General features: G+C 42.4%; 1 protein-coding gene across 1 annotated transcript in view; it reads right to left on the reverse strand.

Annotated features, from left to right (window-relative positions):
• PIEZO2 (piezo type mechanosensitive ion channel component 2) overlaps positions 1-27,054 on the reverse strand; it is a 454,253-nt gene that overhangs the window by 7,769 nt on the left and 419,430 nt on the right. Inside the window, exons 42-52 of the mRNA XM_084618523.1 lie at positions 26,344-26,596; positions 25,274-25,406; positions 24,647-24,794; positions 24,320-24,534; positions 22,441-22,599; positions 20,417-20,564; positions 12,341-12,529; positions 9,461-9,553; positions 7,849-8,021; positions 3,591-3,710; positions 1,128-1,207 (exon numbers count right to left, since the gene is read on the reverse strand). Coding sequence (XP_084474649.1) covers positions 1,128-1,207; positions 3,591-3,710; positions 7,849-8,021; positions 9,461-9,553; positions 12,341-12,529; positions 20,417-20,564; positions 22,441-22,599; positions 24,320-24,534; positions 24,647-24,794; positions 25,274-25,406; positions 26,344-26,596 — 1,711 coding nt within the window. The remainder of the gene's footprint in view (positions 1-1,127; positions 1,208-3,590; positions 3,711-7,848; positions 8,022-9,460; positions 9,554-12,340; positions 12,530-20,416; positions 20,565-22,440; positions 22,600-24,319; positions 24,535-24,646; positions 24,795-25,273; positions 25,407-26,343; positions 26,597-27,054) is intronic.

Raw genomic sequence — 27,054 nt, forward strand, 5'->3', positions numbered from 1 at the left:
CAGATTGCCACACCTCACACTGTGACATGAGAGGAGCAAATGCACCCAAAAGGATCACAATCCTCTTATTTCTGGGCTGAGTTATGTTGGTTGCAGAAGTAGAGGAGCAGAATAATATATTCTTGCCCTGGGGATTTATAGTAGTTGGGTAGCATATGTGACAGGGCACTACAGAGGTAAGTGTAGGTGGTCGACCAGAGAAATCCTTAGTACAAAGGCCAAGGGATTGTAAGGGGTTATAACAGCCGGTTTCTCTGAGGTAGTCAGTGCATGTAGGAGTGGTTGAGTACAGGCTAAGTGTAGTCAGCTGGTGTTCTCTAAGCCTGCCGGTGTTCTCTAAGCCTGCCATTGTCTGATGGTTTCTTCTACTGTGCCCACATGCTGTGTCTCCACAGCGTTCCATATTATCTGGAAGGATACAGTGCTACACCATCTGTCAGGAGTGTATGGGGGCATCACTCAAAGAGGGCAGAGTTAAGGTTACAGGCTGGGGCTAGTGTGCACCTTAACCGTATAATTCCTGGTTTTCAGCAGTTTCTGTACAGGTGCACTTGTCACTCCAGAAGAGCATGAGGGTTCGGGTTAACCTTAACAAAGTTTTAACTGCATTAACAAAGTTTTTGGGCAGTTAATTCTTACTTGTTGGTACAAGGCCTAACACTATGGGGCCCTGATCCTCGGTTGGATCTACCATAATTCCTAATTATTATAATAATAATAAATGAAAGCCCATGAGGATGCCTAACTATGCAATTTGATGACTGACTTCAGGTATCGAAGTTTTAAAATGTTGCTATTAAATTCTCTGTGCCTCCACTTTCCCATCTCAAAAAATGGGGTAAACAATGTTCACACACCTTTGGCAAAGTGCTTTCAGCCCCTCAGCTAAAACATTCTATATAAGGGCTAAGTATTTAAACACAGCTTTGAGGGTTTTTCTTGTGTGAAAGGTGTTGGGTCGATAGCTCTAGAGCCCGATATCCTCCTTTTACCTACACAATAGCTACAACAGAGCAGAGCAGCAGCCCAACCTTCCTTGACACAGTCCCATTATCACCTAAACAGCCTTGTGTGTTTCACAATGAAAAAATATATACATAGAGATAACCACAGCCTGCAGTACATACCTTTCCATAGTTGCTTTATGGGTTTTGCCAGAGAATCACTAGGTGCCTTGATGTAGTATGGAAACATCAGTTCTAGAGTCCTGCAAGAAAAATGTGACAGCAAATGATTCCATATTTTTGTATCTTTATAAATTCCCTTAGTCCCTCTTGGGGCAGCTGTAGAATATGATTCCAGTTTGAAGAAGGAGAGTACTTTGCTGTAATTTTTGGACTGGATTCTGAGCTCACATCAGCTTTGAACCAGTGTCACTCCATTGACTTTAATGGACTTACCAGTGATGTTCTGCCAATATTTTAACAAAAGCGTTCCATTCAAAATTTCCCCACTCACCGGTCATCAACCACGAATGCTGGGTATGTGTGTGCACAGGGAGGAATGAGGGCCTGGGGAACGCATTCCTTTGTTTTCCCACTTAAACAAAAATATTGTATCACACTATCAAAAAGGAGAGAGGCAACACACCACCACTTGCTAAATAAATGAAGTACATCTGATGGAAATGTTTATAATCTCAGAATAGTACAGTGTTCAGCTAGTGCTAAGCTCGGGGAAGACCATGTGGGAGTGGGTGTAGCTTTTATAAAATTACTGCCTTCTGAGAATGGGGCTTACAAATACATCATTTACTTCTTGCCTCAAACAGATCCACACCCTCCAGGAAATGCCTTTATTTAAAAAGTATGAGAAATAAAATATTTAAAAGACATGCAAAGACATACAATATAGACCTATATGCAGCCATATATCTGTGCAATAGACCTACATATATTCTGAACAAAAAGAGCCCTCAACCATCCGCGTAGCAGTATCTGTTGCTTTGCACTGACTCACCAGACATTTTAGGCTTCAGAGTGACGTTCCTGGAATCTTAGGGTAGGTCAATGTTAAAAACACTGCAGTGATACCGAGGATCACTTTGTGAAAAGTATTCACCCACAGGTGACAGGGTGTTTTTGCCTTTTATTATTTTTCTGTGAGAGTTCATTTAAGACCCTAGCAATTATCTGGTTTCACCCACATATTTGCTTTTGGGGCATTTAGTGATCACTCTATATCTGACCTATCAGTCTTCATCCTCAAAGGAAACCTGTACAACGCTTTCAAAAAACAAGCCTGGGAATTTAAATTCATAACTTTGCTAGATGCTAAAAATCATAACCCATTAACAACCCTCCCCCCCAGCTGCTTTCTCTCTCTCTCTCTCTCTCTCCTCCCCCCCGCTTTCCTTTCCTCCCTATGACTGCAGGGGTGTTAAAGGGCCACTTCACGTTGAATGGTCCTTTGAAAGGTGTGTTAGCTACTTATGCTAAACAATCTGTTCCACCTTGTGTTTAGCTGTGACACTCTGATTAAGGCCTTGTCTACACTGCCGCTTTACAGGGCTGCAACTTTCTCGCTCAGGGGTGTGAAAAAACACGCCCTCCCCTAGCACTGCAAGTTTCAGCGCTGTGACGTGCCAGCGTAGACAGTGTCCCAGCACTGGGAGCCATTCTCCCAGCGCTGGGAGCTACTCCCCTCGTGGGGGTGGTTTTTTTACAGCACTGGGAGAGCTCTCCCCCAGTGCTGGTGCTGCAACGACACAGCCACGTTAAAGCACCGCTGCGGCATGCTAGTCAAGACATACCCTAAGTTTCCCAGACCAGAAGAAGGGCTCTGTGTGGCTGGAAAGCTCGTCTCGCTCACCAACAGAAGCTGGCCCAATAAAAGATATCACCTCACCCACCTTGTTTCTCTAATATCTTGGGACTGACACAGCTACAACACCGCTGCATATTACCTTTGAAGTAACATTTATTAGTATAGGGCTAGAATGTCCTTGGCCTTTGTGTAGGTGCTAGGAATTTTCACCCCTTTATAGTCTGTGCAAAAGCCAGGGGCTCTGCCAATCCTTGTTGCCAGGAAAGTGGAGTTGGCGAAGAGGACACAGTATGCTGCACCATCCATACATGCTCCCCGTCTCCCGGTGCGCTAGTGAACACAATTCCTCTCACAGCTGCCCCACTGGTGGTGCAAGGTGTGGCTCTCACTCAGAGCTTTGAGTAATGTATTCACTTGGGTGGTGACTGTCCATTTTGCTGTACATTCAGTGAAGTATCCGCAAAAAGAAAAGGAGTACTTGTGGCACCTTAGAGACTAACCAATTTATTTGAGCATGAGCTTTCGTGAGCTACAGCTCACTTCATCGGATGAAGACATATATGTGAAGACATCGGATGAAGTGAGCTGTAGCTCACGAAAGCTCATGCTCAAATAAATTGGTTAGTCTCTAAGGTGCCACAAGTACTCCTTTTCTTTTTGCAAATACAGACTAACACGGCTGTTACTCTGAAATCAGTGAAGTATGTTTCAGTTTTATGGTATATGCTATGCTATGAGATTACATTATAGGTAACAACTGTGCACCTGTTAGTTATCTGCTTTAAGAGAAACATCTGTATGAACAAGTCAAGAACATAACTTACACCTTCTTTACCGTGTGATCCCCAGACATCATTGTAGCGATATTTTCTCTAGTTTTGTTCAGTAGGTTACAGGAAAGCTTATCCGATGCTATTTCTGCTTTTGCACCAAGAGAGAGGTTTCTATAACAATAAATGAAAATGAAAACAGATAGTGAAGCTCAGTACCACACAATGCCCAGTTCTCTGAGCTGTGCTTAGCTGATGTGGGGTTGCTAGTCTATCCGCATGGTGCTGATGGCCCTTCCCCATATCCTGTCAAGCATCAGGCTACCAAGACAGCACACGGAACCCGCAGCCGATGTTTAGTGGCCTAAATCCCCCTGCCATTATTGATCATGGCTTTATATGGTTCAGAGGCAATTTTTGATAGTACAATGTAACTGTGTCAAAGTCAAAATAGAAGCCTTACACAGAAACCTGCCTGACGGCTTGCTTTTGAACACAGAGGCCAGATGTTGGCCTTGGCAGACGGCACATGACACCTCGTTGCCTGACTAACCTCAACTCCAACTACCAATGCTCTCCGAGTGATTCTAAAGACTTTCATTATCATCAGTGGGCTCATGTACAAATGTAATAAGAACATGGTATTCATCCCCTCATTCAAACACCACTTATAAATCAGGGTGTCTAGGCTGAGGGTTCCTGGGGCCCTTGAGACAAGATGAAAATGTGTATTTGATTATGAACAGAAAACATGTTTCCCCTGATGATTTTTAAATGGAAGTGCCTGAATCAGCCCTGTGCACCCTGGGGAGATGGATGGGGGCACTGCTTTCCCAGCTCCCTCCCACTACTTCCTTTGCAGCCCTAGGGCACTGATGGGGTGAGCCAATAAGGTTCTGTCCAGCTGCTCAGCAGCTGCCCTGCTGATTGCATCACAGCACAGAGAGGAGGGTAGTTCTGGCTCCTCCATTGCCTGCTTCCTTGCTAGGCTGTGGGAGCTCCAGGGAGAGTAGCAGAGAAGCTTAACTGGCTCTACCTGAGCCTAGGGCAGCATCTAGCAAAGGCAGGCCACCCTCTCCATCTCTCCCACCACCACCCCCGTCCTCCCAGGTCCTCCCAGTCACTTAGGAGAGCTTAGGAGGAGGGGGGAAAGGAGAAGCTGAAAATCAACAGCCAATTACAACACAATTCCCTGATTCTCTGTCCCAGCCCAAATTAGAGCAGCCCAGTGACTGTTCTAAGCTCCATCAGCTGGTAACAGTCCTCGTTAGACCACATGGCAGCTGTAGGAAGCTGGAATGCAGTGAAAAAATGCCACAGCCGCTCCTTTCCCTCCACATCCCACATGCCCTTTGTGACAGGGGCTGCAGGGAGGGAGTAGGAGCTGGCTGTGTCAGCTCTCTGCCTGCTGGAGGCTCCTCGACGCTGGGAGAATCCCCAACAGTGGACTTGCATGTGTCTTCTGCTCCCCTATGTTGCCAGAGGAGCAGAATACACCAGAGAATCTCTCACAGAGAACTAAGCGCGGCCCCCTGACATTTTTAAAATCGGATGATTGGCCTTCAGGCTGAACAAGCTTGGCCTCAACTGATGTAAATGTTAACCATGTAATATTCAATCATACTTACTATATAGTCCACTGCTTCCCAAAGATAAAGGATCCAATTCATTACTGTTTTTAATTAAACTAACATAACTGATAGATTAGTTGAGGAGTATTAAAAATGGACTGTAGCTCTGAATAAAGGAGGAAGCTATATTTCCACTGGATAACAGACTATCTTTTCACAGTAATAAAAAAGGTCTAATTAATTATTTTTTAACCTTAAATAAAGTATCTTTTTTATTATGGGTCCAATATTTGTTTTCGATTTATGTACACAACTCCTAGTAATGTAGCTGTGAAGGGACAGCTGTTATGATAGGAGCCCAGGTGTCCATCTACATGATTCTTTTATCAGGGTTAGATATTACAATTCCCAGAAGCTGGAAATGGACAACAGGGGATGGATCACTGGATGATTGCCTGTTCTGTTCATTCCCTCTGGGGCACCTAGCATTGGCCACTGTAGGAAGACAGGATACTGGGCTAGATGGACCATAGGTCTGACCCAGTATGGCTGCTCTTATGTTCTTATTAATGTGCAATCTGTGCACACCACAGCATGGCTCTTACAGGAGTGTAGCAAAGCTTGAAGGGAAGACTGTACACCAGGGGGAAAATGAGCCCTAGAGTAAATGGGCACATGCCCCAATGAAGGGAATGGGCATTGTCTCTACTTAGTTCAGGGTGGCTCTAGATCAGGGGCGGGGAATCTTTTTTCTATCTGGGCCACTGACCCACAGAAAAAAACAGTCGTGGGCCACAAACACACACACACACACACACACACAGTTGTGGGCCCCGCCTGGGGGTGCGGAGGATCAGGGTTTCCCCTAGGCTCTGGGGTGGGGCCAGAAATGAGGGGTTCAGGGAGTGGGAGGGGGCTCCGGGCTGGGGGTTGCGGTGTGGGAGGAGGTGAGGGGTCCGGCTGGGGGTGGGGATGAGGAGTTTGGAGTGTAGGAGGGGGCTCTGGGCTGGGGCCAAGGGGTTTGGAGTTTGGGAGGGGGTTCTGACCTGGGGCAGGGGGTTCTTGGTGCGGGATCCGGCTAGGCGGTGCTTACCTCAGGCGGCTCCCGGTCGGTGGCACAGTGGGGCTAAGGCAGAGCCGGGGCTCAGTGCTGCTCCCAGAAGTGGCTGCCATGTCCAGCCCCTAGGTGGAGGGGCTGGGGGTTCTGTGCAGGGAGTGGGGGCAGTGTCCAGAACTTCCCTGATTGCCCCTGCTCCTAGTGGCCACAGGGACATGCCAGTCGCTTCCAGGAGCTGCACAGAGCTGACCAGACTTTTAAAGGCCTGGCGACACTAGCTTCCCCCCACAGTGGGGCAAGCCAGCGCTAGTGACTCCAGCACTACGACGGGGCGCCGAGGCTTGGAGCTTTCGGCCCACGGCCTGGAGACTAGCTGCGGGCTGGATGAAATGAAGCAATGGGCTGGATCTAGCCCTCAGACCGTACCCCCCACCTCCCTCTAGACGTTCAGGTAGTTAACTGCTTTTCATCTTGTGTCTTGCTATTTAATTCCTTACAGCATAAAGGGTATGGCCAATAGCGCTTGAGGCTGTAAAGCCGCAGCAAGAGGACTGATTGTTTCTCTTTTGTACCTTAATTTCATTTCCCCATTAAATTATCTGCTTATACCAAATGTTTTTTCCAAAGGCCTGGTCCTTCAAAGTGTTTAATTTACATAACTATTGATGAGCATGTTGTCTGAAGCAGATTTCCTATTAGTCTGGTCATTGGTTTTTAAACCCTAAGGTTGGGATTTTCATGTTTTTCTCTTTACCCACATTGGGGCCCCCCAAATAAATGGTTGTTTTTGAAGATTGAGGTTAGGATTTCAGTTTCTGGGTGCCCAACCTGAGGCCCCTGAAAATTACTGGATTTTCAGAGGGCAGAAGCTCTGCATGGTCTGAAAATCAGGCATCTCCAAAGTGCTTCAGGTTGGGCATTCAAACCCTGAGGAAGCCACGACCTCGAGTCACTGTTGACAATTTGGCCTACGCTGCGTGCACCTTGTTTTAAAAGTGTCTTTTGGTCACCAAAGCTACAGTATCAGCAGAGTCACAAATGAAGTTGATAGGGGTTTTTTTTTACTTTTTATGCTACCCTTAGCTGTATTTTTATGGCAGATGTGCTCTTTAGCGTACTGCATGTTCGAAAAAGGTCTGCAGTAGTCTTGGTAACAATCTTTCACTGGTAGAAAAGCTCAAGCATCATAGTCCTACTCTAGAACTTGCTTTTCCCCTATAAAGAAAAGGAGGACTTGTGGCACTTTAGAGACTAACAAGGTGCCACAAGTCCTCCTTTTCTTTTTGCGAATACAGACTAAAATGGCTGCTACTCTGAAATCTTTTCCCCTATGTTCTTCCATGCTGAATCTCAGATCATTTTACTCCTGCTTTCATAGTTTCCACCTTGGAGGTGCTAATGCCTGGCAAAGGGCATTCTTGCTCAGGAGTTCTAAGGCAAGCTTCCCTTTAAAATTCATGAATGTTATTTTTTGTTGCCAGGAGGGCTCATTGTTGAGCGACAAAGATCATTCCCTTCCCCATCTCCTCCCCAGCCACCCACTCTCAGTCTTCCTGACCTGATGAATGAGAGAATTGGATGGGAAAATAAACACATCACACATACAGGGGCAATGCAAAACACTTCCATTAAACCAGCAGCCCTAGCCCAACAATCAATCTGTCAATATCATCATACTATTTACCTTTGAATACTCCATGAAAGAACTAGAGTGAACTCAGCAGAAAAATCTCGGAGACCTTGAATCATTTTCTTTCTACTGGGAGGGCTGATAGTCCACAATGAATTTGAATTCCCTTCTAGTTCTGCTACAGTTATATCTTCTTTTCCATAGCCTTCAAGAAACTGCAAAGCACCCTGTACATGCAAAAAGAGAAAGGAAAGTTTAACATACATGAAACACACAACTATTCTTACAGGTCAGCCAGAACTATAGGTGTACTACTAATTATGAGCCTAGTGATTTGCACTGATGGTTTTCCTCAGGCACCAGGTAAGGCATAAGAGGGGAGAGGTTTACCCAGAATACAGCCCAGACTAGAAGTCAATGATGTGAAAAAAAATTGCATTGCTAGTGAAACTGATTTAAAAAACAAAAAAAACACCTAATCTGGTAAAAAAACATTTGCAAAAATGGGCCTGAATAAAATTAAGCATATGGATTCTATGCTTCCATTTCTGAGGTCCTCAATACACATTTAAGCAAGTGCAGCTAATGAGTTATCCAGAACAAATTTTAATTTGAGATAATATATGTTCTAGTCCCCACTTGTTTTGCGTGGCACCTCAAACTTACTTTAAGCAAGTTCACAGGGGCGCCACACAGCACAAATGGCTACCATTATATGTAATTCGTCTGACAAATTCTATGTGATGTAGATTACCAGACATCGCATTGGACCACGTGGTAACTTGAGGCTTTCTCAAAGTGCAAGGTAGAATTCAGGAGGCCCAAGATACCACACAACATGGCTGGGGGTATCTTCTTTTGGCTTTGGCCTTGTTTCCCCTTCTACTCTGGGTGAGGTGAGACAGGGAGAGTCCAAATTAATGAATTTTACATTTCTATCCCCAAACCCCGTCTGCTTATATAAATAACACTTTTAGCAAAGTGAAAATGGGGAATTCTGCATAGAAGAATGGGGCCTGCAGACTCTTGTTACCAAAGGAGAAGGTGAGTATGGGACAAATATTTGTTCCAACTGCTGGCAAATAACATGGCATAAGATGCATCGTGCTTGTTTTAGGGTAAGGCATGTTGATGGTTTTTATACTTTTAGATAATGATATGATGCAAAGTGTGTTTGACATCTTTTAAATAGAGTCTACTGAAAAACTGGCTACCACGTGCATTTAAGGTCTGCTTTTGAATGCTTTTCTCTTACCAAGGAAACCTAAAGTAGCTTTGCAGACACTATTAAGTGAAATGATTACTGACAAATACTCAGGGTTCGTCTTAGGGAGGGTCCTAGAGCCTGGGCTGGAGCCACAGCCCAAATGTATACACTGCAATCGTATAGCCTCAGGAGCCAAAGTCACCTGACCAGGGCCAGCTGCGGGTATTTTATTGTAGTGTAAACATATCCTTAAAGATCTCACGCTTGGAAGCTCTTATTCATGTAAGTAGCCTTTATTTCAGACAAATTCAATGGAACTAATCATCTTAATAAGGCCAGCACTATTGATCCCTTATTGTCACCCAAAGGAAATTAAACAGAATGATTTGGCCGATCAGAATACACTGGACGTATACACACAAATTCTTAAAATGATGAAACACTCCACATTTTACTTACAGTATTACCCGAATATTCTCTTTGAAATGAATTGAACTCAGTTTGATTCAAATCTTTGAGCTGGTTCTGCTGAGCACTCATTGTAAAAATAGGCTGGAAAATAAAAGAACACATCCTTGTCAAATATATTTCATTTTGTTTCTACATTAAAAATAAAACATTCTGTGAATTTCAGTCTAAGACTATGTCAGTCCTTGGTGCCATAGGGAGAGATTCTGAGGGACGGCAAAAAAGGTCACACATGAGATCTAAAAACTTCCAGAACTGAAGCTCTGAATTTCTTGTCAAATTTTCTTAAATGGTCCAATTTTGGGGAAAACAAACTACCCCTAAATCAAAACATTTCACCAAGTTTTGTTCCAAAATGGTCCTAATGTTAAGCAATCCCATCCAGAAATGTGTGGAAATTCCATCATTTGAAATTTCTTTCAGGCAAACATCTATTTGCATTGGTCAGAGCAAACATGAATGAGAGAACAAATGGAGACTATTCTGTATATGCTATCACACTTCTGACAGCTGTCATTTTAGATTTACTCCTTCAGAGAAGTGAATTCCTGTGGCTGTTTGTGAATGTCCCATGTTAATATTCACTTTAGAAATCTTTTGTGTTCATTTTTGTAAATGCTCCACAGCATATTTTAATCTGGAAATAACATTTTTTTAAAATTTCACAAAGGGCCATGAGACTCGCTCCTAAGAAAGGCAAAGCGAAAATGGCCTCTCTGATCATTCCTCTCCCCCATAACCCCTTTCCTGGGAAATGCATGTAAAATTTTAGTGCTTAAGGTACTTAGGAGTCTACATCCCATTTTCAAAGGTGATTCAGACCCAGATTTTTAAAGAAATTTAGGCATTGATTTGCTTAGCATTGCAATACCTCACTGATTTAGTAGTCGGGGGAAGAAGGGGGACAGGTTTGAAAAGGTATTTAGGCACCTAACTCCCACTGATTTCAATGGGAATTAGGTGCCTTAATTCCTTTAAACATCTGTCTCCAAATCTCATTTTCAAAAGTGACCAAGGCACTCAGGTTTCTAAGTCCCAGTGACTTTCAGTGAGATAAATGAAGGCATCCCTACAAACTACATTGCTTGCTGGGCTCTTTCAAAATCTGATTGGACCCCGAAATTGGCCAGCTAGTACAAAAGTGGGCCCCAGTGAAAGAGATGAGATAAATATGAAATGATCACCCAAATATCTGACTCAGGTTTGTTTACATTCTTTTCATTTTCCAGATTGCACCAACACTTGACAGAGACTTAGGGCTTGGCTACACTTGCAAGTTAGAGCGCATTAAAGCAGCCCCGGGCGCCCTAGCTCACTACCCATCCACACTGGCAAGGCACGTAGAGTGCTCTGACTCCACGGCTAGAGCGCTCCTGGTACCCCACCTCTGCGAGTAGATTAATGCTTGTTGCGCTTTGGCTGAAACGCCCGGGCATCAGTGTTAACGAGGTGTTGCATTACTGCGCTCTGATCAGCCTTGAACTTGCTGTAGGAATGCAGATAAGCCCTTTGGAAGCTCCATTTCTGACAGCCGGCTGCTTATCTGCTCTGAGACAAAGCAACCATTACCGTGGAATGCTGTGTGTGAGAGAGAGAGGTGGGGCGGAGGGGGAGTCTGCTGCTGCTGCTGTCTGAACTTACAAGACAGCATGCTGACAGGCTCTCAGCCCCCCCCCCCCCACAACCCACTCTCTCTCCCCCCCACAACCCACACAACACACTCCCTGTCACATTCCACCCCACCCCCCAACATTTGAAAAACACGTTGCAGCCACGTGCATGCTGGGATAGCTGCCACAATGCATGCTCTCTGTGGCCGTTGCAAGAGCTGCTAATGGGGCCACTCCAGTGCGCTTGTAGCTGTCAGTGTGGACAGACTGCAGCGCTTTCCCTACTGCGCTCTACGACAGCTGGTTTAACTCAAAGCGCTCTACATCTGCAAGTGTAGCCATGCCCTAAATGTTAGACCATGTCTACACTAGCCAGCTTACAGATGGCTCATGCAGCCACTCTATGTCGACAGGAGAGCTCACCTAGTCTGACCTCCTGCATAACTCAGTTGGAACCCTTTCACCTGTAAAGTGTTAAGAAGCTAAGATAACCTCGCTGGCACCTGACCAAAATGATCAATGAGGAGACAAGATACTTTCAAAGCTGGAGTGGGGGGAAACAAAGGGTCCTCTCTGTCTGTGTGATGCTTTTGCTGGGACCAGAGCAGGAATGCAGGTCAGAACTCCTGTAAAAAGTCAGTAAGCAATCTAGTTAGATATGCGTTAAATTCTGTTCTGGCTGATAAAATAAGTTGTGCTGAATTTAATGTATATTCCTGTTTTTGTGTCTTTTTGTAACTTAAGGTTTAGCCTAGAGGGATTCTCTATGTTTTGAATCTGATTACCCTGTAAGGTATTTACGATCCTGATTTTACAGAGGTGATTTTTTAATTTTTTCTTTAATTAAAAGAATTCTTTTAAGAACCTGATTGCTTTTTCATTGTTCTTAAGATCCAAGGGTTTGGGTCTGTGTTCACCTATGCAAATTGGTGAGGATTTTTGTTAAGCCTTCCCCAGGAAAGGGGGTGTAGGGCTTGGGGAGATTTTGGGGGAAAGACGTTTCCAAGTGGGCTCTTTCCCTGTTATATTTTGTTAGACGCTTGGCAGTGGCAGCAATAAAGTCCAGGGACAAAAGGTAAAATAGTTTGTACCTTGGAGAAGTTTTAACCTAAGCTGGTAAAAATAAGCTTAGGGGGTTTTTCATGCAGGTCCCCACACCTGTACCCTAGAGTTCAGAGTGGGGAAGGAACCTTGACAGCTCAATGTAAAGAACAGAACAAAGACATATAGGGCAATAATTGACTTTTCTTCTGTCATTTACCTGATAACCTCCAAGGGTTATCGTGATTGATACATCAAGAGGCCTGTTGGTGACGCCTGCAACAGATTTGACTAAAGACATGAAGAGCAGAGGGAACCAGACAATACAAATCAGCAAGACAACAATCATGCCACCCATTCCATACTTCACAACTTTCTTTTTCTTCTGGCCTCTTGGCTGTGGGTATCTCTGCAACAAAAAACAGTCACATGGTAAAGCAAACCATGTGTTCAGCAGTGGGACAGTTTTAATATGAACCCATGTATGAATAAATAATAACCTCTTTCATGGCTCACGACAAAACCTAGTTCAGGACAAGTTTCATGAACATTTTGAGTCAAAATTGGGCTGGGATTTGACTGAAACTTGGTTGAGTTTCAGGCAAACATGGAGGTAAGTTTCAAGTGAACCTGGGTCATTTTAGGGCTTGGGGTGAAAACCTTGCAAAACTTTGTGGGGTTCAGCATGTTCCCAATCCCAAATGAGATAACAATGGGGAGGTTCATTTGAACTTTCTTCTCAAACAGAAGGCATGAAGCCGTATGAACCAAAACTAAAAAAAACCTGAAGGTTTGCTCAATTCTTTGCCTATTGAAGCCATCAACTTTCACCAAGCTGTGCTTCAAACACTGTTTTATCTCAGATCCCTTTTAGACAGAATTGAAACTTTTAGATCCTGAAAACATTGTAACTTTTCTTGCAGAGAAAGTTTGTGTTTATTTTTCAGCAATAGACATATAAATGTCAGTCTTACACTGCACTAACTCCCCATACACTTCAGATATATTCAAAACTGTCCTCCTTGTTCTTAAACTCTCTGTGGGCTTGCCCCAGAGTGCTTCTCAGCCCACCTCCCTTGTCTCTGATCCCCAATCCTGCTCCTTAATCTTGCCTAGCACCAGGATCTTTGCTCTCCCTTTCCACAATATGTCCATTATTGGAGTGAGAGCCTTCTCTTCTGCAGCTCCTGGGGTCTAGAACAATCTTCTTGCATCTCTTCTTCTCTTTTCCCATCACACAAGAAAACAAATCTTCCCTCCCCTGCCCCCCCCCCGCTAGGATTCCTCTCCCCCTCTGTTACTGGCCTCATGACTGAATGCTTTAATGGATTCACCAGCACATACAATGTCTTTGCATCACTGTGATTTATTCTGCCTGCTCTCTTATAGGATTTAACTCTGTACAGAGACTAGGTGGGTGAAGTAATAGCTTTTATTGGACCAACTTCTGTTGGTGAGAGGGACAAGCTTTCGCACAGAGCTCTTCTTCATGTCTGGGAAAGGCAGAGTGTCCCAGCTAAATAGAAGGTGGAACAAATTTTTTAGCATAACTAGTTAACACGTAGTCTAACCATTCAAGGTGAAGTTGCCAGTTAACACCTCTGCAGCCACAGGACAAAAAAGAGGGGCTAGTGGGTTACAGATTGTCCTGGGACCAACACAGCAAACATTAACTCTGTACAGCATTTTGAAATAAAATGTGTATGAAAGATGGCATATACAAAATAAAGTTGCATTGCACGCATACACTTGCCAGAAATCTGGCTTTCAGGAAATTGTTCTTGCTTTACAACATGAATCCATAAAGCCCTAAGAGAATATTACATTTGTAATACAACTCTATATTTAAAACAAATCAGTTACATTTTAAAAGTATTGTGTCAAACCATTTGTCTCACACTACAAGACACTGTTTTCATTAATATCATATTGAGCTCTCAAGGGACATATCATTTATCTGTAGAAGGTTATTTCAGGCACCTTTAATGCTATTACAAAGCAGCTCAGAGAGTTAGTAATAGCCAAGTTACTCAGGAATACCACTCAGAGACGTACCTTGAACTACTCTCAGTTATCATCAGTTATTTTGTTTTTAACATACAGATTTTTGAGATATGCAAAATCCATCAGCAAGTGTGGCAATGTGTGTCATTGGCACACACATCATGACTTAGACTTGGAAACTTATATATTCTAGAATTATTCCATAGCACAGTATAGAATGTTCCTATTATAGAAAAAACAACACGTAGAGCACAATTGAAACTGGATTACTCCCTGTATCTTTCCCTATTAATTTCTGAAATGTGTGATGTGATGCAATTCAATTCATGACAGGAATGTAAACAACTAAATGCCAGGTATGTGTGGATATCCGGTTAATTTACTTGTAACTAAGTGACACACCTTGAAATAAAGTACAGTTAAGAGGTAGGATTATAATAAAACTAGAAATATGTCAGTAAACACTCAAATATAAGGCCATTTTATTATTTTCTGAATGGTTGGGTTATTTCCTATTCCTAAAACAACACTTAATTTCTTTTTAAAATTGGCAAAACAACCAAGCATCCGGATGCTGTTTTTTACAAAGATAACACTGAATCCAGGATCCCCAATTTTTATTCAAACTGAATCTTAACTCATTTAAACTGTCTGAGTCTAATGTTTTAAAAATTGACAAAAGAAAGACAAAGAAAGGCTACATCAAAGAGGTGGAAACAAATAAAAAAGTAAAAATAGGGGAATAGCGCAGAAAGGAGAATGAAGGACAAACTAGGGATGGCAAGGAAGCAGGAGAGGAATTCTTTGGACCTCCATTGTGGTCTAGGCGGAGGTGGGGTCTATGTATTCTCATCTGCACTGACCTCTGTTACAAGCTGCCAAGGCTGTTCTACTCCTGGCTACTCAACAAGGCCTTGTCCACACTAGAAAGTTAGGTCAATGTAAGGCACCTTGCGTGGATGTATTTGTGCACTTGTCTACACTCAAATTTGTCTCCCGCCCACGTAAGCATGCTGTTAAGGTGACGCAATAAAACCACCTGCCAAAATAGCATTGACCCATGGTTGACCTACAGAAGTCAACACAGTGGGAGTGTAGACACTGTGACCTATTTGTCTCACACTACAGGACCATTTGTCTCACACTACAGGACATTGTTATACCCTAACAGTCCTCCAGCAACTGTGCCAAAATGCCCCACAGTGACTGCTCTGGTCACAATTGTGTACTCCACTGCTCAGGGGTCAGAGACCAGAACCCCTTTAAAACATCTTGCATATTTTTCAAACGCCTGTCCTGATTGTCCAGCTTGACAAGCACACACAGCATCTCTCCCTTGTGGTGTGCAACTGCCCAACTGACCATGCCAGCTCCACACACTAGATGTGCTCCTGCCTAGAGCAAAGAAAAGATATTTGGTCTCCTGGGCCTGTGAGGAGAAGAGGCTGTGTTGGCACCGCCAGGGACCAGTCATAGAAATGTGGACATCTGTGAAAAGACTGCACAGGGGATGCGGACAAAGACAGGAATCAGCCTCTGTGCTGCATGGAAGCAAAGGAACTGAAGCAGGCGTAGCAGAGGCCAACAACTAATCTGGGACTGAGCTGCAGACCTGCTGCTTTTCTACCAAGCTGCACGCCGTACTTGGTGGAGACTCCACCAGCACCCTGCAAACCACTAGGGATACCCCCAAGGAGCTAGAGACCCCTGCTGTGAGCATCCAGGAGGAGGAAGGAGTGGAGGAGGAGGAGGAGACCTGCTTTGAGGTGGGGTGGGGGTTTGTTTATGTACATAGGGCTGTCCCTTGTATCATCTTGAGAGATCTTGAATAAACTTTCATGGAGATACTCTGCAATCTTCTCTTGAAGGTTTCTAGGAATGGCATCCCTATTTCTACCATGACACTCTGGGATGAGTACTGCAATGGTACCAGCTGAAAACAGACCAGCGGCATATGGACCTAGGCAACTTCAGGATGCCAGCAGCAGCTGTACTCTGTGCCTTTGTTACCCTCAGGAGTAAGTTATCAGAAAAAAATCACCACCGCCTTGGAAAATAATGCCAATATCCAGTGCCATTGCCTTATAGTCATACCCATGGAAACAGGCACTGAAATGTTATTGTTTTATGCAAGCAAAAATCTTAATGCCTTCCTCCTTTCTCCCCACACTTGCCCTTGGTGGGCCATGCTCACCATGGCTGAGGATGGAGAGTGGCTCTGTGCAGAAGCACTCCAAAAATGAATTGCCAATAAAAATGCCTGGTTAAAAGGTTTTAAGGGACTAAGGGAAGGGAGTTTTGAAACTTAACTTTCACTTTCCATTGTGGCTGTAATTCCAATTATACATGCATCTATTTTATCTGCAGCTGCTGCTGTTGTGGCCTGAAGGGGTGCCACCCACAGAACACCTGACCGTGAGGAGGAGAAAGAATAGGAGGAGGGAGGATATGTTCAACGAGACCCTGCAAGCCAGTGCTGCATTGGACTGCAAACAAAGGGCCTGGTGGATCAACATGGCAGACCACCTGGAATGGCACAGAGAGGACAGCAGAAAATGGAGAAAAACCCATGAATCTCAGCAGTAGCAGAAGAAGGAGATGCACCTGGACATTGTGGGGCTTCTCAGGCTGAAAACACAGATGCTGCAGACCCTAGTTGACCTACATGTCCAATAATCACAGACTCGCCACCCTTTGCAGTCCCTAGACAACTCCATGGTTGCAACTCCCTACACCCCTATCATAAATATAAAGGGAAGGGTAAAGACCTTTGAAATCCCTCCTGGCCAGAGGAAAAACCCTTTCACCTGTAAAGTGTTAAGAAGCTAGGATAACCTCGCTGGCACCTGACCAAAATGACCATTGAGGAAACAAGATACTTTCAAAGCTGGAGCCGGAGAGAAACAAAGGTTCTCTCTGTTCTCTCTGTTGTTTTTGCCCGGACCAGAGCAGGAATGCAAGTTAGAACTCCTGTAAAGGGCTAATAAGTAATCTAGTTAATATGCATTAGATTCTGTTTTGTTTAAATGGCTGATAAAATAAGTTGTGCTGAATGGAATGTATATTCCTATTTTTGTGTCTTTTTGTAACTTAAGGTTTTGCCTAGAGGGATTCTCTATGTTTTGAATCTGATTACCCTGTAAGGTATTTACCATCCTGATTTTACAGAGGTGATTCTTTTACTTTTTCTTCAATTAAAATTCTTCTTTTAAGAACCTGATTGCTTTTTCATTGTTCTTAAGATCCAAGGGTTTGGGTCTGTGCTCAATTATGCAAATTGGTGAGGATTTTATCAAGCCTTCCCCAGGAAAGGGGGTGTAGGGTTTGGGGAGGATTTTGGGGGGAAAGACGTTTCCAAGTGGGCTCTTTCCCTATTATATATTTGTTAGACACTTGGTGGTGGCAGCAATAAAGTCCAAGGGCAAAAGGTAAAATAGTTTGTACCTTGGGGAAGTTTTAACCTAAGCTGGTAAAAATAAGTGTAAGGGGTTTTCATGAAGGTCCCCACATCTGTACCCTAGAGTTCAGAGTGGGGAAGGAACCTTGACAACCCCACAACATTCTGCAATGCACCAGAGGCCGCATCCCTACGCCTACCACTCCATGGTTACGGACAGTAAGGACAACCACAGCTTCACATATGCTTACCTTTGAGAGGCACAGTTGGTGTATGGATAGCCAGAATGGACTTCATTTGTGGACTGAAGTGGACAGAAATGTTTGCTGCCTTCCTAAATTTAAATTTCTGTTCTGTTATTTTATGTTGGAAGTTTGTATTGTATTGTCCTTTTTTATTTGCAAGTTTTTCCCCACCGCTTTTGTTGGTCAGTAAAATTCTGTTTCTTGAAAATAAACCTTTATTAGTTCACTATACATAGTGCAGTGAGTATAGCAGTACTCCAAGCACCCAGTACCATAGGACCCAGAGATTCAACAAAACACCCAGTTGTATGTGTAAATGTGCAGCAAGCACTACCCAATTCATAGCTTCAGTGAAAAACAGTAACAATTATAAATGCATAGCAAAGTCAGAATAATTCATACAGTCATTAAGAGACAAAGTGTTACATATACTAATGTACACCAAGCACTACACACAATTCCTAACAGCTCACAAATGTTCAGGGCCAGAATGAAGTGGTTTTCAACATGTGGTCTGCGGATGCGGACTCCTGGGGGTCCGCAGACTATGTCTAAGATTTCCAAAGGAGTCTGCACCTCCATTTGAAACTTTTTAAGGGTCAGCAAATGAAAGAAGATTGAAGACCACTGGCATGGAACATTAATGTGGCTGACTGTTAAAGTGCTCTATCAAAGTCTCTTGCAACCACATAGTTCCATGTTGGGCTCTCCTGGTAGCCCTGTGTCAGCCACTTTACCTCAGCCCTTTACCCCATGGCAAATTTTCCTTCTTTGCCTCACAGATATTATGCAGGACACAGAAGGCAGTTATAACCATTGGGGTATTTTTCTTGCTGATATCCAGTCTTGTGAGTAAACACCACCAGCATCCCTTCAGTCTATTAAAAGCATATTTGACAGTCGTACTGGACTTGCCGAGCTGGTAGTTGAATCTTTCCTTGGTGCTGTCAAGGTGGCTAGTATACATCTTCATGAGCCAGGAAAGCAAGGCATAGACTGGGTCCCCCAGGATCAACAATTGGCATTTCAATATCACCCAGGGTACTCTGCCGATCAAAAAAGAATGTCCCTGCTTGCAGCTTTCTGAACAGCCCTGTGTTCTTAAAGATGTGAGCTTCATGCACATTCCTTGACCAGCCCATATTGATATCGGTGAAGCACCACTGGTGATCCAGCAACGCTTGCATAACCACAGAAAACCAGAAAAGTTTTCTGTTGATGTACTGTGTGGCAATGTGGGCTGGTGCAAAAACAGGGATATGTGTGCTGTCTATCGCCCAACTGCAGTTTGGGAACCTCAGTGCTGCAGATCCATCCATTATGTTCTGCACATTGCCAGGAGTCACACTCCTGCGTGGGGGAGATGACTAGGCTGTACACACTTGCACGACAAAAACCTCCACTGTGGATTTCCCACTGACCCATACCAATCTGGTGTTGAAGAGCAAGTGGCCATCACACTCTGGAATCTTGCAACTCTCAGTGCAGCTCTTATTCTGGTGTCTCTGCGTTGGAGGGCCAGGATGAGCCCAGCACACAGACTCAGGAATTTGGCCTTTCTTATTCAAAAGTTCTGCGGTCACGGATTGTCATGATGATGCAATCCTATAGGTCAGCGCTTGTTTCTCGAGCTCAGAAGCAGCGCTCTACCACCTGCAACTGCATGAATACCACCAGCAACCTTGAATTTTTTTTTGCTATCTCCCTTAGCAAACTGTCCTCAAGAAATATTTATGTCCCCAACTGTTGAAGTTCTTCCTGTGACTCTGATAATAATTGACAATCATGTATCCTGTATTTGCAACATTCATGAGAATAGCACAGAGCTATTTGGGCTCCATGCTTCTGTCAGAGATGGCAGACACCAAACAGTGCCATGCAGGTTTGTAGGATTTTAAAAGAGGAAGCAAAAATTATGGGATATGAATGGCACTAAGGGACAAAGAAAGTTGCATGCTGGGAACTTGACCTCTAGCTCCTAGAGATCCCTGGGCAAATTATTTCTATCCCACAATACATTGTGAAAACTTCCCAGAAGGCATTGCACCAGATAGTGGCACATAGCACACTGAGATACTTACCTGTGGTGCACCACTGTTTGAACTGACACAAATATCCCCGGTGAGTATGCACAGTGCTAATGCAAGCAGCCAAGTATGCATGTGTTTGAATGATACACTAACTGTGGTGGCTGTATTCCAACATAATTTGTAGTGTAGAGAGGGCCCCAGTTGTTTGGCTATTCCTCCACCAACTCTGGACAACCTGAGTTCATTTGCTTACCTTGTCTTATTCTTAAATCCACCCCTGAAATCTAGGTCTACAACTGAGTATCTATGTTGGCAGACACAAATTACCATGATTTTACATAGAACTTGTATGAATGAAAGAAAAATTAGTTAGGCACAAACGAGAAGTTAGATGCCGGAAAGCCATTCAAATTTTCATCTGCAGCAATTGCACACAGACACAGGCACATAATTGGATGAACATTTTTGCACATGAACCTTAGGCCTCTCTGATAAAACTCTGGCCTTCTGATATATTTTTTTAAATTTAGGAACTCATGAATTGGCAGCTTTTCTTCATTATTGCCACAATTAACTTTGGGTGTAAAAAAAGGTTTAAATCACTTGCATAGCTTTCTTACCTTTTCAGACTCTCGCCAACATTTCAAGATAAATATATGAGCATAAATATCCTCAACGCAGATCCAGCTGGAAAGGCTCAGAGTGGTATCAGTCCAAACCCAGTCCATTACTGCTCTCAACTCAGTCAAAAATGGAACCAGACGGAATCTAAAAGGAGAGACAGTATAGTAGATGAACTATCTTACTGTGCGGTAGTGAGGTATAGCATTGTATCTAATTAAGGAACACAGATAATTTTTAGTGAGTCTTATCATTACACCATGTGTGGGAAAATTACACAAATGTTAAATATCAAAAAGCTTAATGGAGGGGTTCAGAATTGAAAATAGAAAACATGAATTGAAAGTGAAAACAATTGCACTTAGTCATTTTCTGGGGTTGCTTGGGTATTACTGATGTTCACCATATTTTAATAACCCTGTAGAAAAGTCAAACATGCACTTATGTCACTTGTAATCAATAATCATGGGAGTGATGACAGTGTCACAGATGCAACTTTATGGGATAGATTCTCTCTTGGGCCAAAGCCCCTTCTTCCCTAGCTCCTAAACTGGGAGGGGAAGGCAGAGACGGATATAAGAACCGATTGCATTTCACTTGGAAGGGAATTTTCTGCTGGTCATTTGCTTTGTGGTGCTTTTGCACTACCAGATTTGTGCAAGGGCTAAAACGGTGTAGAGAAGTCTGGCCTAATGACTTTACTGTAGGATCAACAGGAGAAACTGGGCTGTGAGTATGCAAAGTGGTTTTTGCGCAACTTGAATACCTTCTGAGGTTCAGAAATTGTTTGGTTACCTTTTGCAAATATTTTAATTAAACTGACTTATTTAATATTTATCCACCTTTCCACTTTCTTCTTCCTAGTGCCAGTCAAACCAGAAACACTGTTATAGTGTGAGGAAAGCTATTTCTGTGATTTTTCTAGCTGGACTGTAACCAGTACATACTAAAAATCTTGGAATAAAGCCTGGATTATTAGAACAAAGGGATTGTGATAAATTTGATTATGGTATGAACTGTTTAGCTGGCAAGCACAAAACCCCAAAACTTTTCAGACTCACAGTCAGTAATAATTAGCAATAATGGTAAACAAAATATGAGAGACAACTAAAATGTGAATGATTTAGGCAAGTTTAAATTTGAATTTCTCCAACATGAAAGTCCCTCTTTAATAGGCTGTGTATGTTGTCTTAAAACGTTATGATTCATCTCACCACACTTTTGACATTTAAAAAAATTATCACTTATTTGACAGGGAAATCATGTGTGGTTCACGTTATAGCTATTTCATAGTATATATGTGATGGCAATATTTATGCACTGCGTTTAGAGTTATCATGTACTTTTATTTTCTTACCTGCATTCTGCCCACTGAGCCATCTCTCCAAGGGTAACTACTAATATTCCATATCTCTGAGCAACTTGAGAGACACTACTTTTTTTTTAAAAAAAGATCCTTTCTACTACAACAAATATTTCCTTAACCCTCCCATGTGTTATTTCCCACTCAAGACTCTTGGTGTTGGGTGCGACTCCAGTGACAGGTTTAAAGTCAGATATCTTGTTACTTTGCAGAGTTAGAAAGAGCATTTTAAACTTGGAAAAGTGGAGAGTCCAAACTTTCCAATAGGACACACAGCACTTGTTTCTGGACCTGGAAGATCCAGGGACACAGGACACTACAGTGATTTTTATGTAAACTATGTAAGGTAATTGTTAGAATTCTAAAAATGGATTAATTACATTTTTTCTCTCCCGTAGAGGTCTGTATAATTGGGCTCATGACAAGGAAGGCTCATAGATTTAAAGAGCAGATAACATTTCTAAAATAGCTTTTGTCTTTAATTATGTGCAGCATATATTGTGGTGGTATGATGATATGATATGCAATAAAGGTTTTATTAGCACTCATTTACAATGACCTGCAGAACTAAGTCATGAATAATGAGGCCTTCTGAGTGACAATTAAACCTTCATACTACATATATACAAGGGTGGCTGAGAGAGAGTGGGATACACTTACCCTTGAAATAAGAAGAGGTTTACATAGTTGTAACTTTTGGTGAGGAAGTTGCCAAGAACACGGGTTGGGTAACCACAACGTATCTGATATGCTGATAACCCAAAATAAACACATTTCACAAAATACCAGAGCTGGGCAACTGTGTTTTGGCTAAATTTCCTGCAATTAAAAGGAGAGAGAAAAAATTGATAGTTTTATATCTATGTTCTACAGATTTAATCCAATATGCTCTGCACATCTCTCAGCTCCTCATTTATGAAAACCTGCAATCAATCCTTGGTTCAGGTCCCCCTGTGGCTGCCACCCAGCTCGAGAGAAAAATTACAACTGAAAGTGTAGATATTTAATACCAAACATCTATAGAATTGGGCTAAATCCTGACTCATGTTTGCAGGGCTGTAAGCAACACAGTAGCACTGTACAGCTGTTTCACCTGCAGTTCATTGCATTGAATCTCCCAGTGGCAGACTCACTGTGCTCATGGAGAGGCCCCACATCCACTCCTTGAGCAGCTTGACGTGGAGCTGCAGCAGGATGGATGGGATACACATGCAAATGTACTACTCACCCTTCCACAAGCAACACTGTGTATTTCTGGTCTTGCCTCTCTCCCCAAAGAGCCTGCAAGTATTACTGTGCCTCTAGTGACGATAAGGGTCAGAGATGGGGGACCAGGGTCCCTGGAATGTGTGAGAAAGTCACTGATGGTTGGGATGCATCTCTGTTTCTCAGTGACCAGGGATGCTGATTTAGACCACGTAAACTGGGAAGGAGCTGTTTATGTGGGCATCTCAGAAATGGAGTGGTCCCTAGCATGATTACAGCTCAGCAGCATGCTGTGAACTCCTCACCAAGGACAGTGTTTGGGGAGCAAGATATGAGCCAATGTTTTCAATGAGTTGTTTTGGAAAACTATTCTAGATAAGGAACTTTCACGGGTTTATAGAAATCAGTTTGATTTAAATTGACCCTGACAGGTTTCAAATGCAAATTCAAGATTAAGATTAGGAGATACATATTTCTTAAAGGCAGGGTAAAGATCAAGAGGGATTTTGTTGCCTTTTCTTTTGAACAATAAATTAAACTGACAATCTCAAACTTCATTTTTCTCTCCCTTTTCAATGCTCAGTAACTTTTGAGGTAGGAGGTCATTGGGAGAATACCAGTTTTATTCAAGCATAGCTGTAATTACTATTGCACTTGGAAAAATATAATAAATACATTCAAGGACAATTTTTAAGTGCAAAGAAGGGTCTTTTTGTCTTTTCTAATTAGTTTGTATTCTTCACATGCAATAAACCATTTTTCCCCCTCAGTAAACTATTCTATCACTATTTGCAAGGTACAATGCAACTCTCTTGGAATTTTAAGTTTGCACTTTTTCATTAGTTGCTGGGACAAATTATGACCTAATACTCAATAGCTGTATGATAGCTATAAAAAGGCGGTGTATTTAATGTTGAGGGGGGTGGAAAATAGAGCTATTACAGGAAACAGGAGGTTGTTAGGAAGCATTCATTAAAGCAGGGATGGCCCAAGAGTTTGCATTATGTCAGTTCTGACTACCTTAAATTCAACTTTGAATGTAGTACTTACTCTGTGTCCAGATCTTCATGATACATTAACTACAAAATTATCGCCCTAAAGGCAGTTCTAATTCAGTATGGTTTTATATAGTTCAGTCTTTCCCCATTCAAGCAGTTCCATATTTGCAGCACTAATTATTCTGAAAAGATACTTAAACAATCCATTGGTAATGAGATCAAGAAGAAACCTGTTTGTGATTCAGTCTTTAGCTGTAATTCACTCAAATTAAATCAGGAATAAACTTGAAAAATGATGTTATTCAAGTCTTATGCTTTATTTTTAATGGATTTACCTTTCAGTTACTCCAGGCAAGATAAAGAACATCCAAAAGTGTATCCCAAAAACAAGAATGACCTGGAAGATGACTTTTCCCATGACAGTCTTTCTGAGGTACAGTGCTCGGTCTACCACCATGGTCCCAAACTGAATGAGCACCATCACCAAGAATGCCTCTGGTACCTGGTCCTCTGATAATGAAGAGGTGATATCTGCTGCCGCAGAATGTTTCTGGGAAGGAAAACATCACAATAACTTTGGGATAACAAATTCTACATGGTATTTCACAATTGTGACGAAGAGTCTGAAAGAGGATTTACAGAACAAGCCTCTCATAACATACCCCAAAAGCCCAAAACCCAAACACAATGATGATGAAGTCCACAGTATCTGCGAGGAACATCAGCACATAAACATCAGTCACAGCACTGTATTCCGGGTGAATGAGATTGTAGAAAAACTGTCTGATGGGCACATATATTTGAAGAGTCCTGAAACAACATACACCACAATCTGATTTAAGACAAGTACCTTGAACTCAAGTTCCTAAACTTACAAAAGGAAGGGACTGATATTATTAATTTGCTTAATTATACACTTCACTTTTGGGGTTCACGGTGTTTTACAGAAGCCAATTATTACCTGTTGTGTTGGCCATTTTTGTAATGTTCTGCAAACACCTGCCCACTAGGAAATTCACTTAGTCCACCAACTCATTCACAAAGGACAACAATTAGCCTTCAAATGGACTTTGACAGCCACTGTTGTTTTGTTTATATGTGAACTGGTGACCAAGAGTGAAAGATTCTGTATCCTATCACCAATCTACTGAATCATCCAGTCCCCTGATAAATTTATACTTTTATAACTTATTTTTACTAAGAGTAGCATATTTTTAGTTACTTAAAAAGTTATTTCACTGTAATTTCCCCTATCCACCTCTCCAATCCCCTAGAGAAAAATTGCTCACTTTTTAATCGTAAATGCCTTTGCTTTGATCATTTGTTCTCGAAACTTTTCCATAAGAAGCTCTTTTCTAGATTTTTGCTTGATGCTTAATACACTGCTTCCTTTCTGACTGCTGTTTCGTGTACTGGTGCTCCCTGGAAGTGAGGATGGTAAGAAGAAAAAAGGCATCCAATTAAAATAAAAGTTTAGATAAAAATACAGAAGGAATAAAATCACAGAGTATAACCCGTGTAAATAAGTTGCACATTTAAGAAGTTTTTAAATGGTCCTGCTTTGAGCAGGGGGTTGGACTAGATGACCTTCTGGGGTCCCTTCCAACCCTGATATTCTATGATTCTATGATTCTATGAAACCAGACACCTTTTTTTAATATAGACATATATAGTAAAGTCTTGACTGTTTGACACAGACTTGACAACTGGCTGAATCAAACCTTGACTTCATATGGCTATAAAAAAGAGTTGGTACCAAAACTGATGTAACTGGCCTGCTTCAGTTGCCAGGATGGTGTGTGTATATAGAGAGAGATTGATAGATTTGCGATATTGATTTGGATATCTATAATCTAATATCTATCTATCTATCTATATCTCTCTCCAAACTATAGTGAAGTCTTCCTCTTCAGGAGATAGGGAAGGTGATCTGTCACAATATCACAAAATCAATACTTTCCTCACTTCATTACCATATGACCTCAGATGGTAACAAAAAGAAGTTCACTATGAATTCCTGCTAACTAGAGATGGTGCTGAGCCATAAAGTTTGGATCTGGACCCTCCCAAAGATTTGGAATGTTCTGTGCCAGCAAATTATAGAGAAAGCACTGTCTGTAGTGCTTGGATCTGGATCTGAACTTCGTCAAAGTTGAGGGAGTTCACTTCTGGGTGTTGGTTGGGCCCATCTCTATAAGTATCCGGGATTTTGATTCGCATATTTCCCGGTCTCAAAAAGCAGCCGTTGTGTTAAATGTTTTCTGAGCTCTCCACAGAAATACATCAAAGGTCTCAACAGAATCATCTAATCAGAAGTGAGCTACTGGTTTTCAAGGCCCAGTAGCGCTGTGACACATACCTCTCTTTGACCTGTGTGAGGACAAACTGGATCTGTGTGAAAGTTGTGACCCACTGCTGGAACTTTTCCTCCTGACGGCAGTCTGCTGTTCTGGGAAGTGGACATGTATGGATTCCACAGAAGCCGCAAGGTTCACTGACTTTAAAGAGTCAGCAGAATCTCTCCTGCCTGCTGTCAGTGAGAGCTCATCGCCATATTCCTCTTTACTACTACAGCTTTCACCTTCATCATCTTCATCCCATAACCCATGGCACTGGTGGAGAAAGGAGGAAAAGCATGTCACTCTTGTACTTCAGTTAGGGTGATATTTATTGTGCTGCAAAACAGACTATATAATTACGAGCATCTTCTGTCTTTCTATTCTGATATTTATAAGGCTCAGATCCCCTTTTTAATTTGAAGTCATCAAAGTTTGTTTGACTAAAGGGATATAATAAATATCTGAAAGTTACATAGCAATCAGTATGTGTTCTGGGACACAAACGAGGCAAAGGAAGTGCCTACTTAATGTCCATTTTAGAATAAATCTAGTTAGAGATATTATTATATTTGTGTGGTAGTAGGTGCCAGTTTTAAATTTTGCAACAATATTATGTGTAGGGCAGTACTTTCCTTAGGTTTTTGGGGATAAATTATGAATGAGCCACAGCCATAAAATCAGGGATTTCATCAAAATATACCGCTTCCATGATATTTTCCTTGGTTCATTTC

Source organism: Lepidochelys olivacea (genome assembly GCF_965140295.1).
Source record: "Lepidochelys olivacea isolate rLepOli2 genome assembly, chromosome: 2".
Lineage (NCBI taxonomy): Eukaryota > Metazoa > Chordata > Testudines > Cheloniidae > Lepidochelys > Lepidochelys olivacea.